The following is a 16974-nucleotide window of genomic DNA, read 5'->3' as shown; positions in this document are numbered from 1 at the left end:
TTGTAAATCCAGCTGATCAAAAACATTATTACAGATTTAAACACATTTACTTTCTTCAATATACTTTCTTCCAAGCAAAATGCTAAAAACGCAAACATTGAATATGTCTAATAGGAAGCCTGAATTCATATCAGCTGCAAACATTTTGTATTTTGTGTGAATTAGATATTCAGCCTGCAGTCCATAAGTGGCCTTGAGCCATGACATCTGAGGATAAAGACTTTTTAAGCAGAGCATGATTAAATGCTATAGTATCTGGATGCAGCCTTTATGATGCAAGCTGAGATTGCATCACTCGATGTCAGACACAATGCACTCAAATGGAGAAAGTGACATCACTGTGAGGGGTAGGGTTAGGGGTGGGGTTAGGTGAGTCCATTAAAAAGCATTGGCTGCAGCTCAGATTGCACTGCACCAGGTCTGCATCCAGACCCCTCTCATTAAATGACGCAAATGTCAGATGTTTCATAAATCCCTATGAAGTTTTCCACAACAGGGTCGATCAATCACATTATTACCAAGCAAGGTTTTTTTCTTTTTATGACCAGTGTGTTGATTTTCCCCTTTTGCCCAATGATGAAATGGGCTGCCCAGTTAGATTCAAGCTTTAAAATCTAATGGAGCTGTAGCACATAAGCAGGTTTGAAAACCGGTGTCAAGTATTTGTAATGTTTGAAGTCTGAGAAGAAAGAATATTAAAAGTGACGAGATACAAACAGTCATGTTAGAAAAGTTAGAACACCTCAATAGAATTCTGTAGCTTGCGGTTTCAGTACATAATAAGAAACGTTATGGTCCTAGACAGGTCCTAAAATTTGTAAGATAGGTTAAGATTTGTAAGATTTAATTAACAAAAAAGAGTGACAAACTTCGGACAGATTCAGATGCCTGCAGATCCTCTATTAGGTGAATTACTCAGATCAAGTATCTAAGATTATTCCGGAGGAGTTTTGGAGTTTTTTAGCACAGCTCTCACCACAGCTTTTCAGTCAGAATGAGGTCTGGACTTTGACTGGACTATTGCAGCCCCTTGATTTTTTTCTATGTTTGGAATAATAAGCTTTATATATGCAGAGAACACTAAATTGCACAATGTTTTCAAGAAATATGGGGTAAAGGAAGGTGTCTGGTACATATGAAGAGGAAAAGAATGTCACCCAGTTACAATAGTATCTGGATGCAGCTTTTATGATGCAAGCTGAGATTGCATCACTCAGCGCTGCAATGTCAGACACAATGTACTCAAATGGAGCGAGTGACGTCACTGTGAGGGGTGGGGTTGGGTGAGCCCATTAAAAAGCATTGGATGCAGCTCGGATTGCAATGCACCAGGTCTGCATCCAGACCCCTCTTCCCAGTTGAGCCATTTGATTAGCAGTGCCTGACTAATTTTTTGTTAATATTATGTGTTGTTATCATCTAAGGTTTTATTTTTTAAATATTAAGAACTGCCAAAGATCAGATATTATATGTCGAAAATGTATAATGTTATAAGATGTCCAAACTTTTTCACATGAAAGGGAAAAAGAGCAGAATGAATTCTGTAGTTAGCAGATTTCCAAAAAAATATACTGTTGTGGTCTGTGCCACCTTGCGTGCAGGCATGAATCATGAGTCATTTCACATTTTGCATGAAAGTTTGTTGGCAATTTGGCTGACTTTATCGCACTGTGCTCTGTGCGTGCAAATTCCATTTTAATTCCCTGCACACACATTCATCTTTTATTATTTTTTAATTGCCATTTTCAAATTTCCTCTTCGAGCACTTGTTAAATTCAACAGCCCAAATGCATCTATTGGAGGCACATGTGCAAAATACTTAGTTCTCCCACGGGAATAGCAACAAACAGACAAATGAAGCATATTTTTGGCTTTAAAGAAAGTTTATCAGGGGTGAAATGTAAATTTAAAGTCATTTGAATGTTTTAGACCAATCTAAACCCTTTTTTTGTGTAATGCAGCTGTGAATGGCTTCATGTATGGGAACCTACCTGGCCTTGAGATGAATAAGGGGTCCAGGGTCAGATGGCATCTTTTAGGACTTGGCACAGAGATGGACATTCATGGCATTTACTTCCAAGGCAACACCTTCGAGAAACAGGGCACAACACATGACACTCTGAGCCTGTTTCCACACACTGCAGTCACTGTTTTCATGCAACCAGATGTCAGTGGTCAGTATCAGTTCCATACGTTCCCATTCCATGCTATTCCTGAAAATTGCATAAATTAATGCAAATGGCAAGACATTGGTTTGGTGTTTGCACTAAAATGTAAAGTGATTTTAAATACATTGTAAATAATTTACTGCAAAAGAGTGTCTATTTTAATGTTTCAGATAACTTTGTGAAAATAAAATGATTCTGGCTGTACTTATTAAACACTGTATATATGCGCAATATCACACGATTAGCAGTGTGGTAGGGCCGTATATTAGCACTGGTGGCATGTGTGTCCCACCAGTGACGATATACAGCCATATTCCAGTGCTACTCATGTGATATTGGGTTACACAACAGTTCGACAGCATAATCATGTATATAAAAAAGAAAATCAAACACAGAGTATCTAAAAACTTTTTTTGTATGAGAACCTACTTTTTTCAGCCATTCATTCACATCTGCAGTTGACATCAGTACAGCAGAAACCGTTGATACGTCACCAACGTCATTTTAGAGCTAGTGTTTGAATGATTCTCTAGCGTTATGTCTAAAGTGATGACAAAAACTGTTATTTTGCTGAAATTTTAAGATTATAAGGCTGAACGGCATGAAATGCCATCAATCTACAGAGATTTCCCAGTATTTCTCAGTTGCAATCGCGAGATCACAATGATTAACCTGACAAAGGCAAAGCAAAGCAAATGCTACCAGATTACTATGGTATAAATACAGCACTACAGCATACAAAAGAGAGAGATCAACTTACCACAACTGTCACTTACCAGTTTTATAATGATTTGATCAGCTGTTATTTGAAATTTTGCGCTGCGTTTTTCTTCCCTTAAGGATGTATTATGAAGTCTCTGTAACCATCTTAACAACTACACTCTCGCCTAATAAGTACATGATGTTGTCCAACGGCTGCAATATTCATCAAACTGTAGTGAGTCTATTGATTTGCTTTCATTCCATGTGGGTGGAGTAATACACAAGGGTGAATAGGCTGTATGAGTCCTCATATTGCAGAAAATCACACGGCTATAAGCCAATCAGATTTGAGAACCAGACAGAACTGCTGTATAAAAAAGAATAAGGGGTCATATTAAATTTTTTTATATTTCAAACTAATAAAAATGCTGACAAATAAATAAATGGCCAATCAATGTCGCTTTACACTTCCATTCTTTACTTTTCTTTGTTTTGTTTTTACTAAATACATATTTAATGTATTTGAGAGAAGGTTCTTGTGATCGGTTTTATATAAAAGTTTAAAAGTACAACAAAAATGTATTTTATGTTCACCAAGGCCAAATTAACAAAAAAATAAAACATTAAAAAATTTATATAATTTAAAAGAAAATGTGTTTAAAATAATGTTTTTTATTTATTTTCCAATTTATTTCTGTATTACTTATATTCATTCATTCATTTTCTTTTTAGCTTAGTAGCTTTATTAATCTGGGATTGCCCCAGCATAATGAACTGCCAACTTATCCAGCACATGTTTTACGCAGCGGATGCCCTTCCAGCCGCAACCCATCACTGGAAAACATCCACACACACTCATTTGCATGCATACACTATGGACAATTTAGCCTACCTAATTTACCTGTACCCCATGTCTTTGGACTTGTGGGGGAAACCGGAGCACCCGGAGGAAACCCACGCAAACATGAGGAGAACATGCAAACTCCACACAGAAACGCCAACCGACCCAGCCGAGGCTTGAACCAGCAACCTTCTTGCTGTGAGGCGAACGTGCTACTCACTGTTCCACCGTGCAGCCTGTATTATATTCTATTTATTTATTTATTTTTTATTACAGTATGCTCCAGTCCTTTAGTGAAAATTATTATAAAAAAGTAAAATAAATAAAATACATATTTAATTAAAAAAGGAAGATAATAAATAATAAATGTAAAATTACTGATAACCAAAAAATAAATAAATAAATAAGTGATCAAAAATAATAACTCATGATAATAATAATGATTTCTGAAGGATCATGTGACTGTAATGACTGGAAAAATGATTCAACTTAACCATCACAAAACCAAACTGATTTTTAAATATTTTAGCCATTTTAATAAATGTAACACTTCTTTTAATCAATAAATTAATAAATGGATGAATCAATAAATGAATTGATCAATCAATCAATAAATCAAAATATAATTCCTAACCTGCTACATGATAAGCTAGTGTGTCTTTTCTGTGACTACAGGTGTATTTGAGCTGAGCTGCCTAGTGTGGGATCACTATGATAGTGGGATGAGACAACTGTATGAAGTGACAGGACCAAGATATGAAGAGCCCTCAGTCTCACCATCTGAGACAGTGGAGTATTTCATCAGTGCTGAAGAGCTGGAGTGGGACTATTCGCCTGATCGCACATGGGAACTGCAGAACTTCAACACAACGGAGGATGAAAGGCAGGTCCATGTGCTACATGCAGCGTTTGTTGGTATTGCAGTGTTTGAATGGCTTCTGAAACCACATTTTTGTCTCAGTCCTGGCAGTCTATTTGTAGGAACAGGAGGAAACAAACTGGGCTCCAAGTATAAGAAAGTAGTTTATCGAGAATACACTGACGCCACCTTCAGGACAAGAATAGAAAGAGAGCCTCAAGAGACACACTTGGAGATTTTAGGTGACTCAGTTATAATAATTTACAATATTTTCTTCATTTGAATGCACAAATGATAACCTGTGTGTATTTTATAGGGCCTATGATCAGAGCTGAAGTTGGCCAGGTTTTGTTGATCACGTTCATGAATAAAGCTAGTCATGCTTACTCGATACAAGCACATGGAGTCAGATCTTTTACTTCAAAACCTGAGGCCGTCATGCCAGGTAGAGGAAGAAGAAACATCCACCATTTGTAAAGCACCACCTGCGAAATGTACAAAAAAGTTATTTCAGGGATTAATAATGAGGCTTTTTTAAAACCTTAATCTGTCTTTTAGTCAAACATTTACTAGGTTTTCCTCACTATGTGACATAGAATGTTGTTTTCTAGCAAACACAAATGAAACTGTTTACTGCAGGTAATATGACTCAGTACCAGTGGATCATTCCGGAGAAATCCGGTCCAGGCGTGTCTGATCCAAACTGCATTGCTTTTGCCTACTGCTCAGCTGTGGACTTTGTTAAGGTAAAGCTCTTAGTATTGGAAACTAAAGAGATTTAATTTCTTACAGTGGATAATAATAATCATAATATTACAATTTAATTTAAATTAATAATATTATTAATAATTACAATTTATGCCACTTTTAGTCAGACATTTAAAATAAAATAATATTTGTTGTAATATGTAAATAATAGAAATAACAATTATTAATATTAATTTATTCAAGAAAAATTTATTACATTTAAACAGTTTTAATATATTAATATTGTAACTTCAAAAAATATAAATGTTTAAATTGTATTTTAAAGAAAGAAAAAGATATTACCTCTAAATTTTAATAATAATTTTATATTAATATTATTGCTATACTTTAGTTTTTGGCTTTTGATGGTTTGTGTGCTATTAATAAAATAATGATAATAATAATAATAATAATAATAATAGTTATTAGTATCTTTTATAAATATTATTATAATCAAATATGATGCAATTACAATACTACTGTCGTTTATTCATTTACTACTACTATTTTGGTATTCTACTACTACTTATACCATTAATATCACTACTACTACTACTGCTGCTACTACTACTACTACTACTACTGCTACTAATAAAATAAATGTTATAAGTATTATATATATATATATAAATAAATATTATTTTAATCATATATGATGCACAGACAATACTATTGTCAATTATTCATTTATATCTAATAAGAGCTTGATTAGCTGGTTCAGGTGTGTTTGATTATGTTTGGAGCTAAACTCTCCAGTACACCGGCCCTCCAGGACCAAGTTTGGATACCCCTGATTTACTACTTTTTTGGTATTCTACTACTACTTATACTATTAATAATAATAATAATAAAAATAATAATAATAATAATAATACGCACTATGAAATTAAAATAGTATTTACTCTGAACAACAACTACACTTGTTATTAATTGATTTCTTTTTAGGATACAGCCAGTGGTCTGATTGGGCCATTAATGATCTGCAGGAAGGGAACACTGAACCAGGATAGACAGAGAACTGATGTGGACAGAGAATTTGCTCTCCTTTTCATGGTGTTTGACGAGAACAAATCCTGGTACCTGGAAGAAAACATTGAATCCTACTACAACAGCTCAGAACCTCTTCTAAGAGATGACGAGTTTCAGAAAAGCAACAAGATGTATGGTGAGAGGTTTCAATAGTTATCTATAATAACTATCCATTCTTCTGTAATAGGAAAAGAAATGTCAATTTGTGACCACTAGGAGGCATTGTTTGATGATGGATAAATGGAGGGAGATTTATTATTTTCTATTTCATATCAGAGCACAGTTTTAGAAAAGCAGATTTTAAGATAGATAACTATTTTCATGACACCAAACATTGCTGTTTTCTGTCAGGGATAAATGGAAAAGTCTATGCAAATCTTCGGGGACTGGAAATGGTGGTAGGGGAAAGAGTGGTCTGGTACTTGTTTGGGATGGGTAATGAAGCAGATATTCACACCGTCCATTTTCACGCTGAGACCTTCACCTACAAGGTGAAACAATGAGCATTGCTTATATTCACAAATATACACAATGAAAGACACACTAAACCAACTGAATGGCTCAAACTGCTTTTTCCAGACAGATCATACTCACCGTACTGATGTGTATGACCTGATTCCGGGGTCATTTCAGACATTAGAGATGGTGGCAGAGGTCAATGGAACATGGCTTCTGCACTGTCATGTCTCGCACCACATCCTTGGTGGAATGGACACCACTTTTATCATCAAACCTCGATCAGGTGAGCTACAGCTATAAGGCCTCAATATGTTTCAAATAAGCTGAATCAAAGTTGAACGGTGAATCAAAAAAAAGAATAATTTTTTAAGAATTTGAGAGAAATGTAATAGTTTAGAGTTCATAAAAAAATAAAAACAAAATTAGCTTAGAGTTAATTCTAGCAGTTTGAACACGTTGGGCAAATTTTGCCTAAAAGTTTGCTTTGGAAGCAGGGTTGCCAGATCCAAGAAAACTATCCAGCTCAAAACTCTTCCAAAAGGATTGAAAAGTAGCCCAATTACTCCCCCTTTTCCAATTAGAGTCAACTTTTATTCCCACAAAGAGAAATGTTTACCATATCTTTTCTGACATTTTGTGACTACTAGATTAGTGTAGATACAGTATATGTGTTAAAATACTGATGTACAGTACGCCAAACAACACCTCATATACCATTCTAAGATGTGGACGTAATGAATGGTCTGCTCATTTTATATGTGACACACTATGGGTTGTCAAATATGTATTCCAGGATCAACATTAAGAAACTATTACGTTTTTATTATGCATTTCTGAGAAAGAAACATTTACAGATCATGACAAGTTATGAAAGTAGCCTCAAAAAACACAACCTGCAACTTCCTATTTTTTGTCCAACTGTATTTTCCAATTGTGTAGATAAAAAAATCTGTAGTCCTGGAAACACTATGCAGCAGATACATAACTTTCCAAACAACCATTGGTCTGTGGTGACTGTAAGTCTGTCAAGGTCAGATATCTGCAAGTAAAAACTTACACTGTTGTAGTAATGGGGAAAAAATATATATAAAACATTCATTCATTTTCTTTTCAGGTTAGTCCTGTTATTATTCAGTGGTCGACAAAGTGGAATAAACCGATAACTTATCCAGCATATATTTTACGCAGCAGAGGTCCTTCCAGCCGCAACCGAACACTGAGAAACACCCATACACTCTTGCATTTACACAAATACACTACAGCTAATTTAGCTTATTTAATTCACCTATAGCAAAAGTCTTTGGATTAGTGGGGAAACCGGAGCACCAGGAGGAAACCCACACAAACAAGGGGAAAACGTGCAAACTCCGCACAGAAATGCCAACTGACCCAGCCGAGGCTTTAACCGGTGACCAAAACTCCATATGCTAGGCACACCTTCTGGTCATAATCATGTAATGCAACAAAATCATACATTTAAAATAGTATTTTTAAACATATTGCAAACTTTATATTAAAAGTTTAACCTATAGCTTATCCTATAATATGTATGTGTCTGCAAAATATCCCTGCTTTCATACATTTTCAAGGCTTAAATATTGTTTGTTCCATGGTGGGCTCTGCTAAACAGGCCCACGAAAGACTATTAGCTAATATTATTCCAACAAGCTAGCAAAACTTATCTGAGATCAGGTAAGTACAAGTGAAACCTGTTTTGTGATTTGCCACATGGTGGCGATCTGAGTGACCCGTTCTAGTGGATTTTATGACAGTACATAGAATAAAATAATATGATGAAATAGAATATGGTATTTTATTATGTAAAGCACCATTTAAGTTTTTAAATGTTTCGAAACAGTTATGATATTATGAAGCCCCGTTTACAGAAATCATGTGAGCTTGCTGATGTGATGCATTCTCCGAATCATTGATTTGAAACAAAAGATTTGTAACAGGTTCAAAGTTTCATGAAGCAGTACGAAAGCAGCCATCACTACACTCTAAAGCTGCTTTTTAGACAGTTGTAGTGCAATTCAAACTGGAAACAACACTAATTTATCATGCTCAGTCTTGTAATGCTGCTTACAATAAAATAATCTACTGTATAAAGTTCTATAGAAATAAACATGACATGGCAGCCTGATCTCACAAGGGAAAGTATTTTTCTGTTTTGTCAGTTTAGTGGCTAATTTGTACAAATTCAGTCGTATATGAAAATGTACAATTTTTAAAAGGAGGAGTATCACCAAAGCCCACCCCTAAACCCAACCATCATTGGGGGATGAGCAAATCATACTAAATTGTATGAATGAGAATGAGGATGATTTCGTTCAAATTAGCCACTAAATCAAAAAGTTACCAAAAATTGCCATGAGATGGACATGCAGAAGTGGCGAATTACAGAGCTTGTGCAAAAATCCACATCACAATGAATTCATGCTTTCTTAACGGCTGTTTTCTCAATGCTAATTTATTTGTTTGTTTAATTTGTTGCGAGGAAAACATGCAGAATGTATATTCAACTAAATTCGGGATGCAGGATTTGCTAACAGAATACTACTACCGCTGCATTTCAAACTTTTCCACACCTACAAAAATAAAAATAAAAAATAAATTACGGTGTGCATGTTGAGACCTGTAGTGGAATGGTATACCATTATTTACAGATGTTTACTCACAGATTATTGATCTGCTGTCTGTGGTTCTTATTTTTCAGGTGGTGACTCTGTGAGGAGAGATTTAAACATCATTTGTGTGCTGATCACAACATTTATGTTCAAACTCATATATTGATCCTTCTGTAGACATATACTGTACTTAAATACTCTTAACAAATATATTTAAGCAGTGTTCAAAAGTTTAGGGCCAGTAGGATTGTCTCCCCTCTTATGATCACCAAGGTTTAAGAAAAATACAGTAAAACCTGTATTGTGGAATATGATTAATTTCAATTTAAAAGTTTTTTGTTTGTTTGTTTGTTTTGTTTTTAGTGTCAGTTCTGCTTAATATTTTTGTGGAAACCATTTTTCCCCAGGATTGTTTAATGAAGTAAAAAAAAGCAATTGTTTGAATTAGTTTATGTAACATTGCAATTTTTTTGTGTTTATTCATTAAATTTCTTTCAGCTTAGCTCAGGGGTCACCACAGCAGAATGAACCACTAACTACTCTGGCACATGTTTTGTGCAGCGAATATGCTTTTTGTTGTAAATTTTAATCAATTTAACTCATACTGAATACAAATATTTTCCAAAATCACACTGCCCCTAAAACTTTAAACATTATTGTAAAATTAGTATTTGTGCTGAAATTACAATTTAAGTATCTGTTTAGACTCACAGTGCTTGTAGATTTGAGATGATTTGCTATTGATTTATATATCAAAATAAAACAATTATCAGCATTGAAATGTGAAACTCACTGTAATACCCAGTGAGAGAAATTCCCTTAAATCCCACCAGAGCAAAGATATGTTAATAAGCATTTGCTTTCAATTTCATTTGAAGTCCTTTAAATAAAGATTGCCTCGATAGTTATGAATGTAAAATGGTAAAGTCATGAATTTCTCAAGGCTGTTTGAAAAAAGGAACTGAAATCACAGAGGACGTGTTAAAGTGAAAAACAAGTGTGAGCTGATTGGAGCTTATGTAACTTGGTGAGCAGTTGTTTTTGTTCCTCTTGGTTCGTTTGATGTGCTCTTTTTCAGCTTAGAGCTTGGAGTTCTCAAATGACTGTACTTCATCACGTAGACTTCAAGTAATCGGAGGATTATGATGTAAAGAAATGAACTTTGTCAGTAAACATTTGACTTTACGTCCTCAAGTGACTTCATAGAATATTGTCAACATCTTTGAATGGTTCCTATATTTCTTATCACAACTGCTGTTTTGCAAAGATAGCTGGCTAAAACCCCCTGATCAAGCATTTACTCTTCACAGTGATAAAGTGAGAGGCATTGATCACATACGTGAAAGAGGCCATTAGCTCACAATGGGAAAGAATGCAAAGCTGATTTAAAAAAAACAACCTCACTGACACCCTGAAATGTATCATTACTCGTTTTAAGGAAGAAAAAAAAAACTAGGTGAATAGTATAATATAATATAATATAATATAATATAATATAATATAACAAAACAAAATGTGTGTGCGTGTATACATACACACACAATTAACTTTTTTTTTTGTGTCTGACAGATATCAGTCATCAGTCACACTGATATGACAGTGATATCAAGTTTTGCTGATTAGGGTGATCAAATTCTTTCATGCAATGATTTAGCCTAATCGAAAACACCAGACTAGCGTGCGAGCAGCTGTCTTAGCGGTTGTTTGTAAAAAAATGATGTTTAAATGTTTGTAATAAGGTTTATAAGTAGATTGAAAGTAATACCCAGTCACAGCTTTGCGCTTGTCAGAGCAGGTCCCCCAGAACGCGCACGCGAGCGCGCACAATCTCTATAACACGAGGGCGACGTGTTTCGAGAATAACAACCTGATTTACACCCGGTATCTGCAAGAGCCTGTACTGTTGAAAACTGCCGTGTTTACGACAAAAAAAGCAATATAAATATATCTGTAAAACATTTCTGTCACTTAATGTGAGCGTGATACATTTCTGTGGCCAAAACTATTACGTGTTCATAATTTCCATGGGACCAGCTTAACCTGGTTTAGATGAATTTGACAGAAAAATGGGTCAAGCAAGGTATTTTTTCTTCAGCTTGTAGTTAATAAATTAAACAATGAGGTAACTTCCTAGCCTCACTCCTTCCAGACACTTCGAGCTGTTTTTGTTTATTTCTGACGATGACACAGTTTGCTGCCTTGTTTTTTTCAGACTTATCTACAATTGTGCAGTTCAGCAGATTAACTTTTGCTGCCCCTGATTCCTCACAGAGAAAGAAAAACAAAATTACAAACAAGTAATGCAGAGCAATTTTGTTTCAGCTAATTACCTGCATAGCTGTATTTTCTTAGAGACTTATCTTCATACATCTTCAGATGTCAATGCTTTGCCAGGTATAATACACATTTTAGGAAATACATTATAATCAATACACTCTGTCGAAAAAAAATTGATTTCAGCGTTGATGATAAAAGGGGTTCCTCGATAATGAGGTGAGTAACCTAAAAACTATTTCCTGCAGGGCATCAAACCCATTTTACTCGTTTTTCCAAACGCAGATAAACAACTGCAGGCTCACCTGTGGACGGCCCGTGATTTTTCAGTGCAGCCTGACACTCGCAGCTGATTGGCTCACGGATGAATTCAGCCTCCTAAAGCAGCCAATAGAAATGGTCCGATGCTTTCCTCACATGAAACCGCTATAAATTAGACAGTCGCTCAAAAAGAAGTTCTTAGTAAGTGCCGGTGACAGCAGGAGGACAGAGAGGGGAAGAGAGAGCAAAGGCATCAAAGCGTCCACCACTCTGCACTAAAAGGCTACAGAACTTGTTTGCCTGTCTCTCAAAGGTTTGTTTTTTATTTGTATTAATTTTTACAAATATGCATTAAATGCAATGTTAGTATATTCAATTCAAGACAAAGAATATTATTCTTACATTTAATCACGTTATTTCCTAATTTCCTAAAATGCATGTGTATTTGATGTAAAAGCAACTCTAAGATATAAATGATAAATGTCAAACAGATATAAATCTAGATAAGTTTAGAACTTAATATCCTTTTGTTCTATAGCTTTTATAAATCTCTCTTTTATATCTTACAGTATGTCTGATCAATGTGTGGGGTCTACTATAATATGAACTATGTAGTTTTGGGACTCCTCCCAGTAACTAGTATTGCTCTGATCTGCAAAGGAAACAAACTTACTTTGAAAAGTGTAATTCATGCCAAAAAAAGTGTGAAGTGGTTTCAATGGATCGACACATCTTAAGAGCTCAAGAATTTAACAAAAGCACATGCTTGCTTTAATACTATTATTAATGTCTTTATTTTCTACAGCACATTTCTAAATAACTTTTAACCTGCTTTTTCCAATAAAATTCCTCCAATATATTTACTTTTTTTTGTTCCATAGACTGTGAGGTTTGATTCCACCAGACTCAGTCGACCACCCTTTTCCTCTACTGCCTGCTTTCCTACTCCTTGCAGCCATGGCACCCACTCTGGCCACAGCGTTTGCCCGTCGTTGGTGGATGGCAGTAACAGCCATCATTGAAAATCTGCTGTTCTCTGCCGTGCTGCTGGGCTGGGGTTCCTTACTCATCATGCTGAAGTCTGAGGGCTTTTATTCATACCTCTGCACAGATCTAGGTAAGAGTTACTTTTTACCATTTTATCTGATGCCACAGAAAAATTCCACAACAAAGTAAAAATGATATATTTATATATTTACACTGATAAGAACAATATTTTACATTCTAAATAACCTCAGGGTGAATACTTCTTAAAGGGTTAGTTCACCCAAAAATAAAAATTCTGTTATTTATTATTCACCCTCCTGTTGTTCCAATCCCTTGAGATTTTCTTTCATCTTCAGAACACAAATCAAGATATTTTCGATAGAGCCCCTTAATTTATCCTCCACATACAGCAATGGTCCCGAGACAATCAATGTCCAGAAAAGAAACCAAAAAACCCAAACATTGCTCATAGTAAATGAGCACTCTGATTAGATGAATTAGAAGATAATTTACAATTTTTTGACAAACAACCATGTTTTTGGAGTTTCATATAATTACAGTTGTGCTACTGAAGTTACATGGACTATTTTGACAATATTTGTAGTTATTTTTCTGAACTTGAAATGTCTCAGAACTGTTACTGTCTATGGAGGATTGGGGAGCTCTCAAATTGTGTCTAAAATATATTAATTTAAAACTAAATGAGTGATCTAACCCATTCAAACATTTTTTCCTCATTACTAAGATAGTAAGCCTCATAATATATGTTCATTTAACAGTACTCTCAGTGAGATGAAATCTGAACATAAATATAAGAGACATTTTAACATGCTAACACAAGGTGTAAATTGTAACAGCTCTTGGCTGAGTACTTGTGATTTGATCACTGAAAATGATACCAAGTAGAAACAGGGTCTTAAAGATTTTTAAAGAATGATTATTAAAGGTTCTTCACTGAACCACAAATGCATAAAATGATACACTTTTCTGAAGAACCAATGCAACATCAACAATGAGAAGTCAAGAAACCTGTGTAGGAACTTAGAATAGTCACTGAAGAACAGTGGGATCACAAGTCAAGCCTGTGATTTTATCTATCATGCTTTGTTTATTGGTCAGTATGCAAATTGGCAAATTCCACTTAACTATTCTTTCAAATCTTATCGTAAAAGCCCATAAAGACCATCTAACAGTACTGGTAGGATTCTACTTTTAAAGCCATGTGTATTGTTCAGTAATAAGTCTCTGACAGTAGCGTTTAATGTGGTGTAACTGATTGCTCTTCACAACAAAACACTTTTGTGAAGATTTCCCTCAGGAGCCTCACAGCCACAGACACCACCACAAACTTTCAGTAAATCAGCTGGTAGTCACAGTTGCTAAAACACTGGAATGTTGAATGTTTTTAACAAGAGCCCTGACCTAATCAAATGCACCTTTAAATCGAGAAGGCCTAGAGTCTGTTTGGTGTTATTTTAGATGTTTACCTTCTCAGTTAGAACCTCAGACCTACTGATTGGCTCGACTGATTGAACTGATTGTTTTTGGTATTGATTAGCATCACATAAGAACATGTTTTTGTCTTACTGTGACTGGTGATGCCCTTTTATCGCTATCTTGTTCTCTCTCTGAAAGCATTGGGCTTGATTTAATAGAACATGGGGACATTGAGACCTATTTAACCACAAAAGCTGGTTTGAAATTTCAAGGCAGACAAGAAGAAAGGGGGCAAAGGAGGGGCAGAATACAAGAAAAAGAGCTGTTTGTGAAGGAAACTGTAGGAGGCTTATCGTTTGGGTAGATCTAGGAATACCACTTCTTCTGGGCAGAGTGGTGGGTATCTTACGTGTCTGTCTGTCTGCTTGGCATGACACTTTTGCATGGGAAAGTGCTTATGTCATTAGTTCTTGCTGCTGTCATAGTTCCTGTTTTTTGACAGCACTCAGCTGATTGACTGCCCTTTTGGTCAGTCACATTATTGTGATGTAATAAATCTGTCTCAGCGAGAATCATTTGTGCACAAGACAGTTCTCAGCACTCTTAAAGTCCACAGATAAGTCTCAAAGGACAATGTCATTTGTCAGCATTCACATTCTTCATCTTTGACCATTTTTGAATGATGCGAAGCATATGAGGAGGACTCTTGTGGTTTAGTCCATGAGCTGAGAATTTGCATTTGAGCTGCAATCTTTGAAGTAATCATGATAACAGTTCTTTATCACATTCCCGCTTTCTTTGAAATTAGGTTTGGGACACTTTGTAAGGTGCATGTAGCTCATTCACAATCTGTTCCTTACAGTACCTTTTATCAGATCTGGCCATCAAGCTAATAGCTGTGAATGAACAGAACAACCCCACCTTGTTTTGGCTCCCACTTGTTCCCCAATCAGTACCTAAATCTCTGAATTAATTTAGTTTAATCTTTACAAATTCTTTTAGGAATGTTTGTTCAGTGTTAGTTCAGAGTTAGTGCTTCAATTCAGATTATTAGATTAATTTAAAGATTTTTATGTAAAAAATTCCCAATTTAGATTTTTACTCAGACCGTATTTACAGTACACTTAGTCTTAAGATTCATTTCGACCGTCCAATCATAAGATGCTGCATAAAAGTATTAAAGAGGTCTAAAGTATTTTGGGCTTGTCCAGTGTTGACCATTTATATAGAAAGTGGAATTATGCATTCAATTAAATTGGTTTCATAGTGTACACGATCACGTGGTCAAATTCGTCTAGACAGTTTGTCTAGACAAAAACTAAACACAAGTGGACATGTTTATCGCTCATGTGGTGTCACATGAGAGATATACATTAATACCATGTGTAATGTGTTTTACCTGAGCCCTGAAAACATGTTAATGCTAGTTGGAAACAGGACCTAAGATATCTCAGGTTGTTAGCTGATCAGAAAACAAGTGAACAATGACACAAAAGCAATATCAATTATTTATATCGCTATCAATCTCAAAGCTATCCAGAGAAGACAGTTTATTACAGTGAGGTTAAGTAATAAAGCCTTCAATTGAGGTGCATTAGGTTCATGTATGTTCCTCTATCATATCCTTCTTCACGAAACTGATTTTTTGCTAAGACCAGGTGACTGCTATCTTTCTAGGTGTGTCCTGCCATTTGCAGATCAATATGGTCTGTGTACACCATCTTTTGGAGGCTCACCAGTGGGAACTCCATTCGCACATTAGCATAGCTCTAGGAACAAAGCCAGAGTAAGCCTTAGTTTCCTAGCAGACGAGGGGAAAAACCCAACCCCTCACGTGCGGTGCAGAAAAGTTCACAACCGGGTGTCAAACACGTCAGAACATTCCGCACTGAGATCTGAAGCATGCTGGATGTTGGAAAGTTCCTCCTTTGTTGTGGAAGGAGGACACGTGCATCAATGGGATGACAGTGGCACGATTGAGCGGATGATTATAGCAGTGTCATTTTTCAGATACCATCGCAAGGTTTGAAAGAGAAAGTCTGATTCACTCGCACTTCTCAATAAAAGTGTAATGCGACCAGATTTAGCATATTTCAAAGAAATGTCACCCATTAGCGGGTAAAATAAGAAAACATCCAGATTAGCATTAGGTCAGGTTTGATTATCTAGTTTATATGTCTCCAGTGAGCCGGCAGCTATTAATGGAGTGTCACCTGGCTCAGTATCAGTGGTTTATGTGCGTGGCAAGATAAAGTGGAACAGGATTGTACAATAGTCCAAAAGGACAATTGTATACTGTATATATATGTTCCAGCAGCAGAACAAGATAAAGGAAAAGCAAATGTTGAGCTTTTTCCTTTCTATCATTCCCAGCCCTTATCTCCATTTTATGAAGACCAAATAATAGTGATTCCTCATTCCAAGCATTTTACTGCTGGGTGAAGGTTGATCTCAGACACTTTGGAGAACAGCTGAGAAGACCAGGTTAAACTAGAATTAATTCCAAGCTGGTTTATGGGTAATTAGACAGCCTAGTTCTATTAAGCAAGATAAGACACTGGCAGATGCTAATCAATGAACAAT

The 16974-nt window shown here is 35.6% G+C and overlaps 2 protein-coding genes and 2 long non-coding RNA genes across 6 annotated transcripts in view; 2 read left to right on the top strand and 2 right to left on the bottom strand.

Moving 5' to 3' along the window:
• Positions 1–4759, bottom strand: part of LOC141376371 (uncharacterized) — a 19960-nt gene extending 15201 nt beyond the window's left edge. Inside the window, exons 1-2 of the long non-coding RNA XR_012386330.1 lie at positions 4489–4759; positions 1992–2088 (exon numbers count right to left, since the gene is read on the bottom strand). This is a non-coding gene — a long non-coding RNA (uncharacterized lncRNA). The remainder of the gene's footprint in view (positions 1–1991; positions 2089–4488) is intronic.
• The window catches only part of hephl1b (hephaestin-like 1b), a 23829-nt gene extending 13018 nt beyond the window's left edge, over positions 1–10811 (top strand). For both annotated transcript variants that reach the window (XM_068223962.2, XM_073914699.1), the window contains 9 exons: positions 1962–2174; positions 4387–4594; positions 4673–4812; positions 4887–5015; positions 5210–5316; positions 6263–6482; positions 6698–6837; positions 6926–7088; positions 9522–10811. In XM_068223962.2, the coding sequence (XP_068080063.2) occupies positions 1962–2174; positions 4387–4594; positions 4673–4812; positions 4887–5015; positions 5210–5316; positions 6263–6482; positions 6698–6837; positions 6926–7088; positions 9522–9598 (1397 nt within the window). In that variant the 3' untranslated portion in view covers positions 9599–10811. The remainder of the gene's footprint in view (positions 1–1961; positions 2175–4386; positions 4595–4672; positions 4813–4886; positions 5016–5209; positions 5317–6262; positions 6483–6697; positions 6838–6925; positions 7089–9521) is intronic.
• LOC141376373 (uncharacterized) lies at positions 7602–12164 on the bottom strand. Its single transcript, XR_012386332.1, has 3 exons — positions 12012–12164; positions 9484–9530; positions 7602–9393 (listed from the first exon to the last, which is right to left on the bottom strand). It is a non-coding gene; the product is annotated as an uncharacterized lncRNA (long non-coding RNA).
• Positions 12165–16974, top strand: part of slc43a2b (solute carrier family 43 member 2b) — a 19877-nt gene continuing 15067 nt past the window's right edge. For both annotated transcript variants that reach the window (XM_009305270.5, NM_001008585.1), the window contains 2 exon segments: positions 12165–12280; positions 12849–13084. In XM_009305270.5, the coding sequence (XP_009303545.2) occupies positions 12925–13084 (160 nt within the window). In that variant the 5' untranslated portion in view covers positions 12165–12280; positions 12849–12924.

This window comes from Danio rerio, chromosome 10 (assembly GCF_049306965.1).
Source record: "Danio rerio strain Tuebingen ecotype United States chromosome 10, GRCz12tu, whole genome shotgun sequence".
In the NCBI taxonomy this organism is placed as follows: domain Eukaryota; kingdom Metazoa; phylum Chordata; class Actinopteri; order Cypriniformes; family Danionidae; genus Danio; species Danio rerio.
The sequence above is the reverse complement of the archived record's forward strand: the minus strand, read 5'-3'. Positions and strand labels throughout refer to the sequence as shown.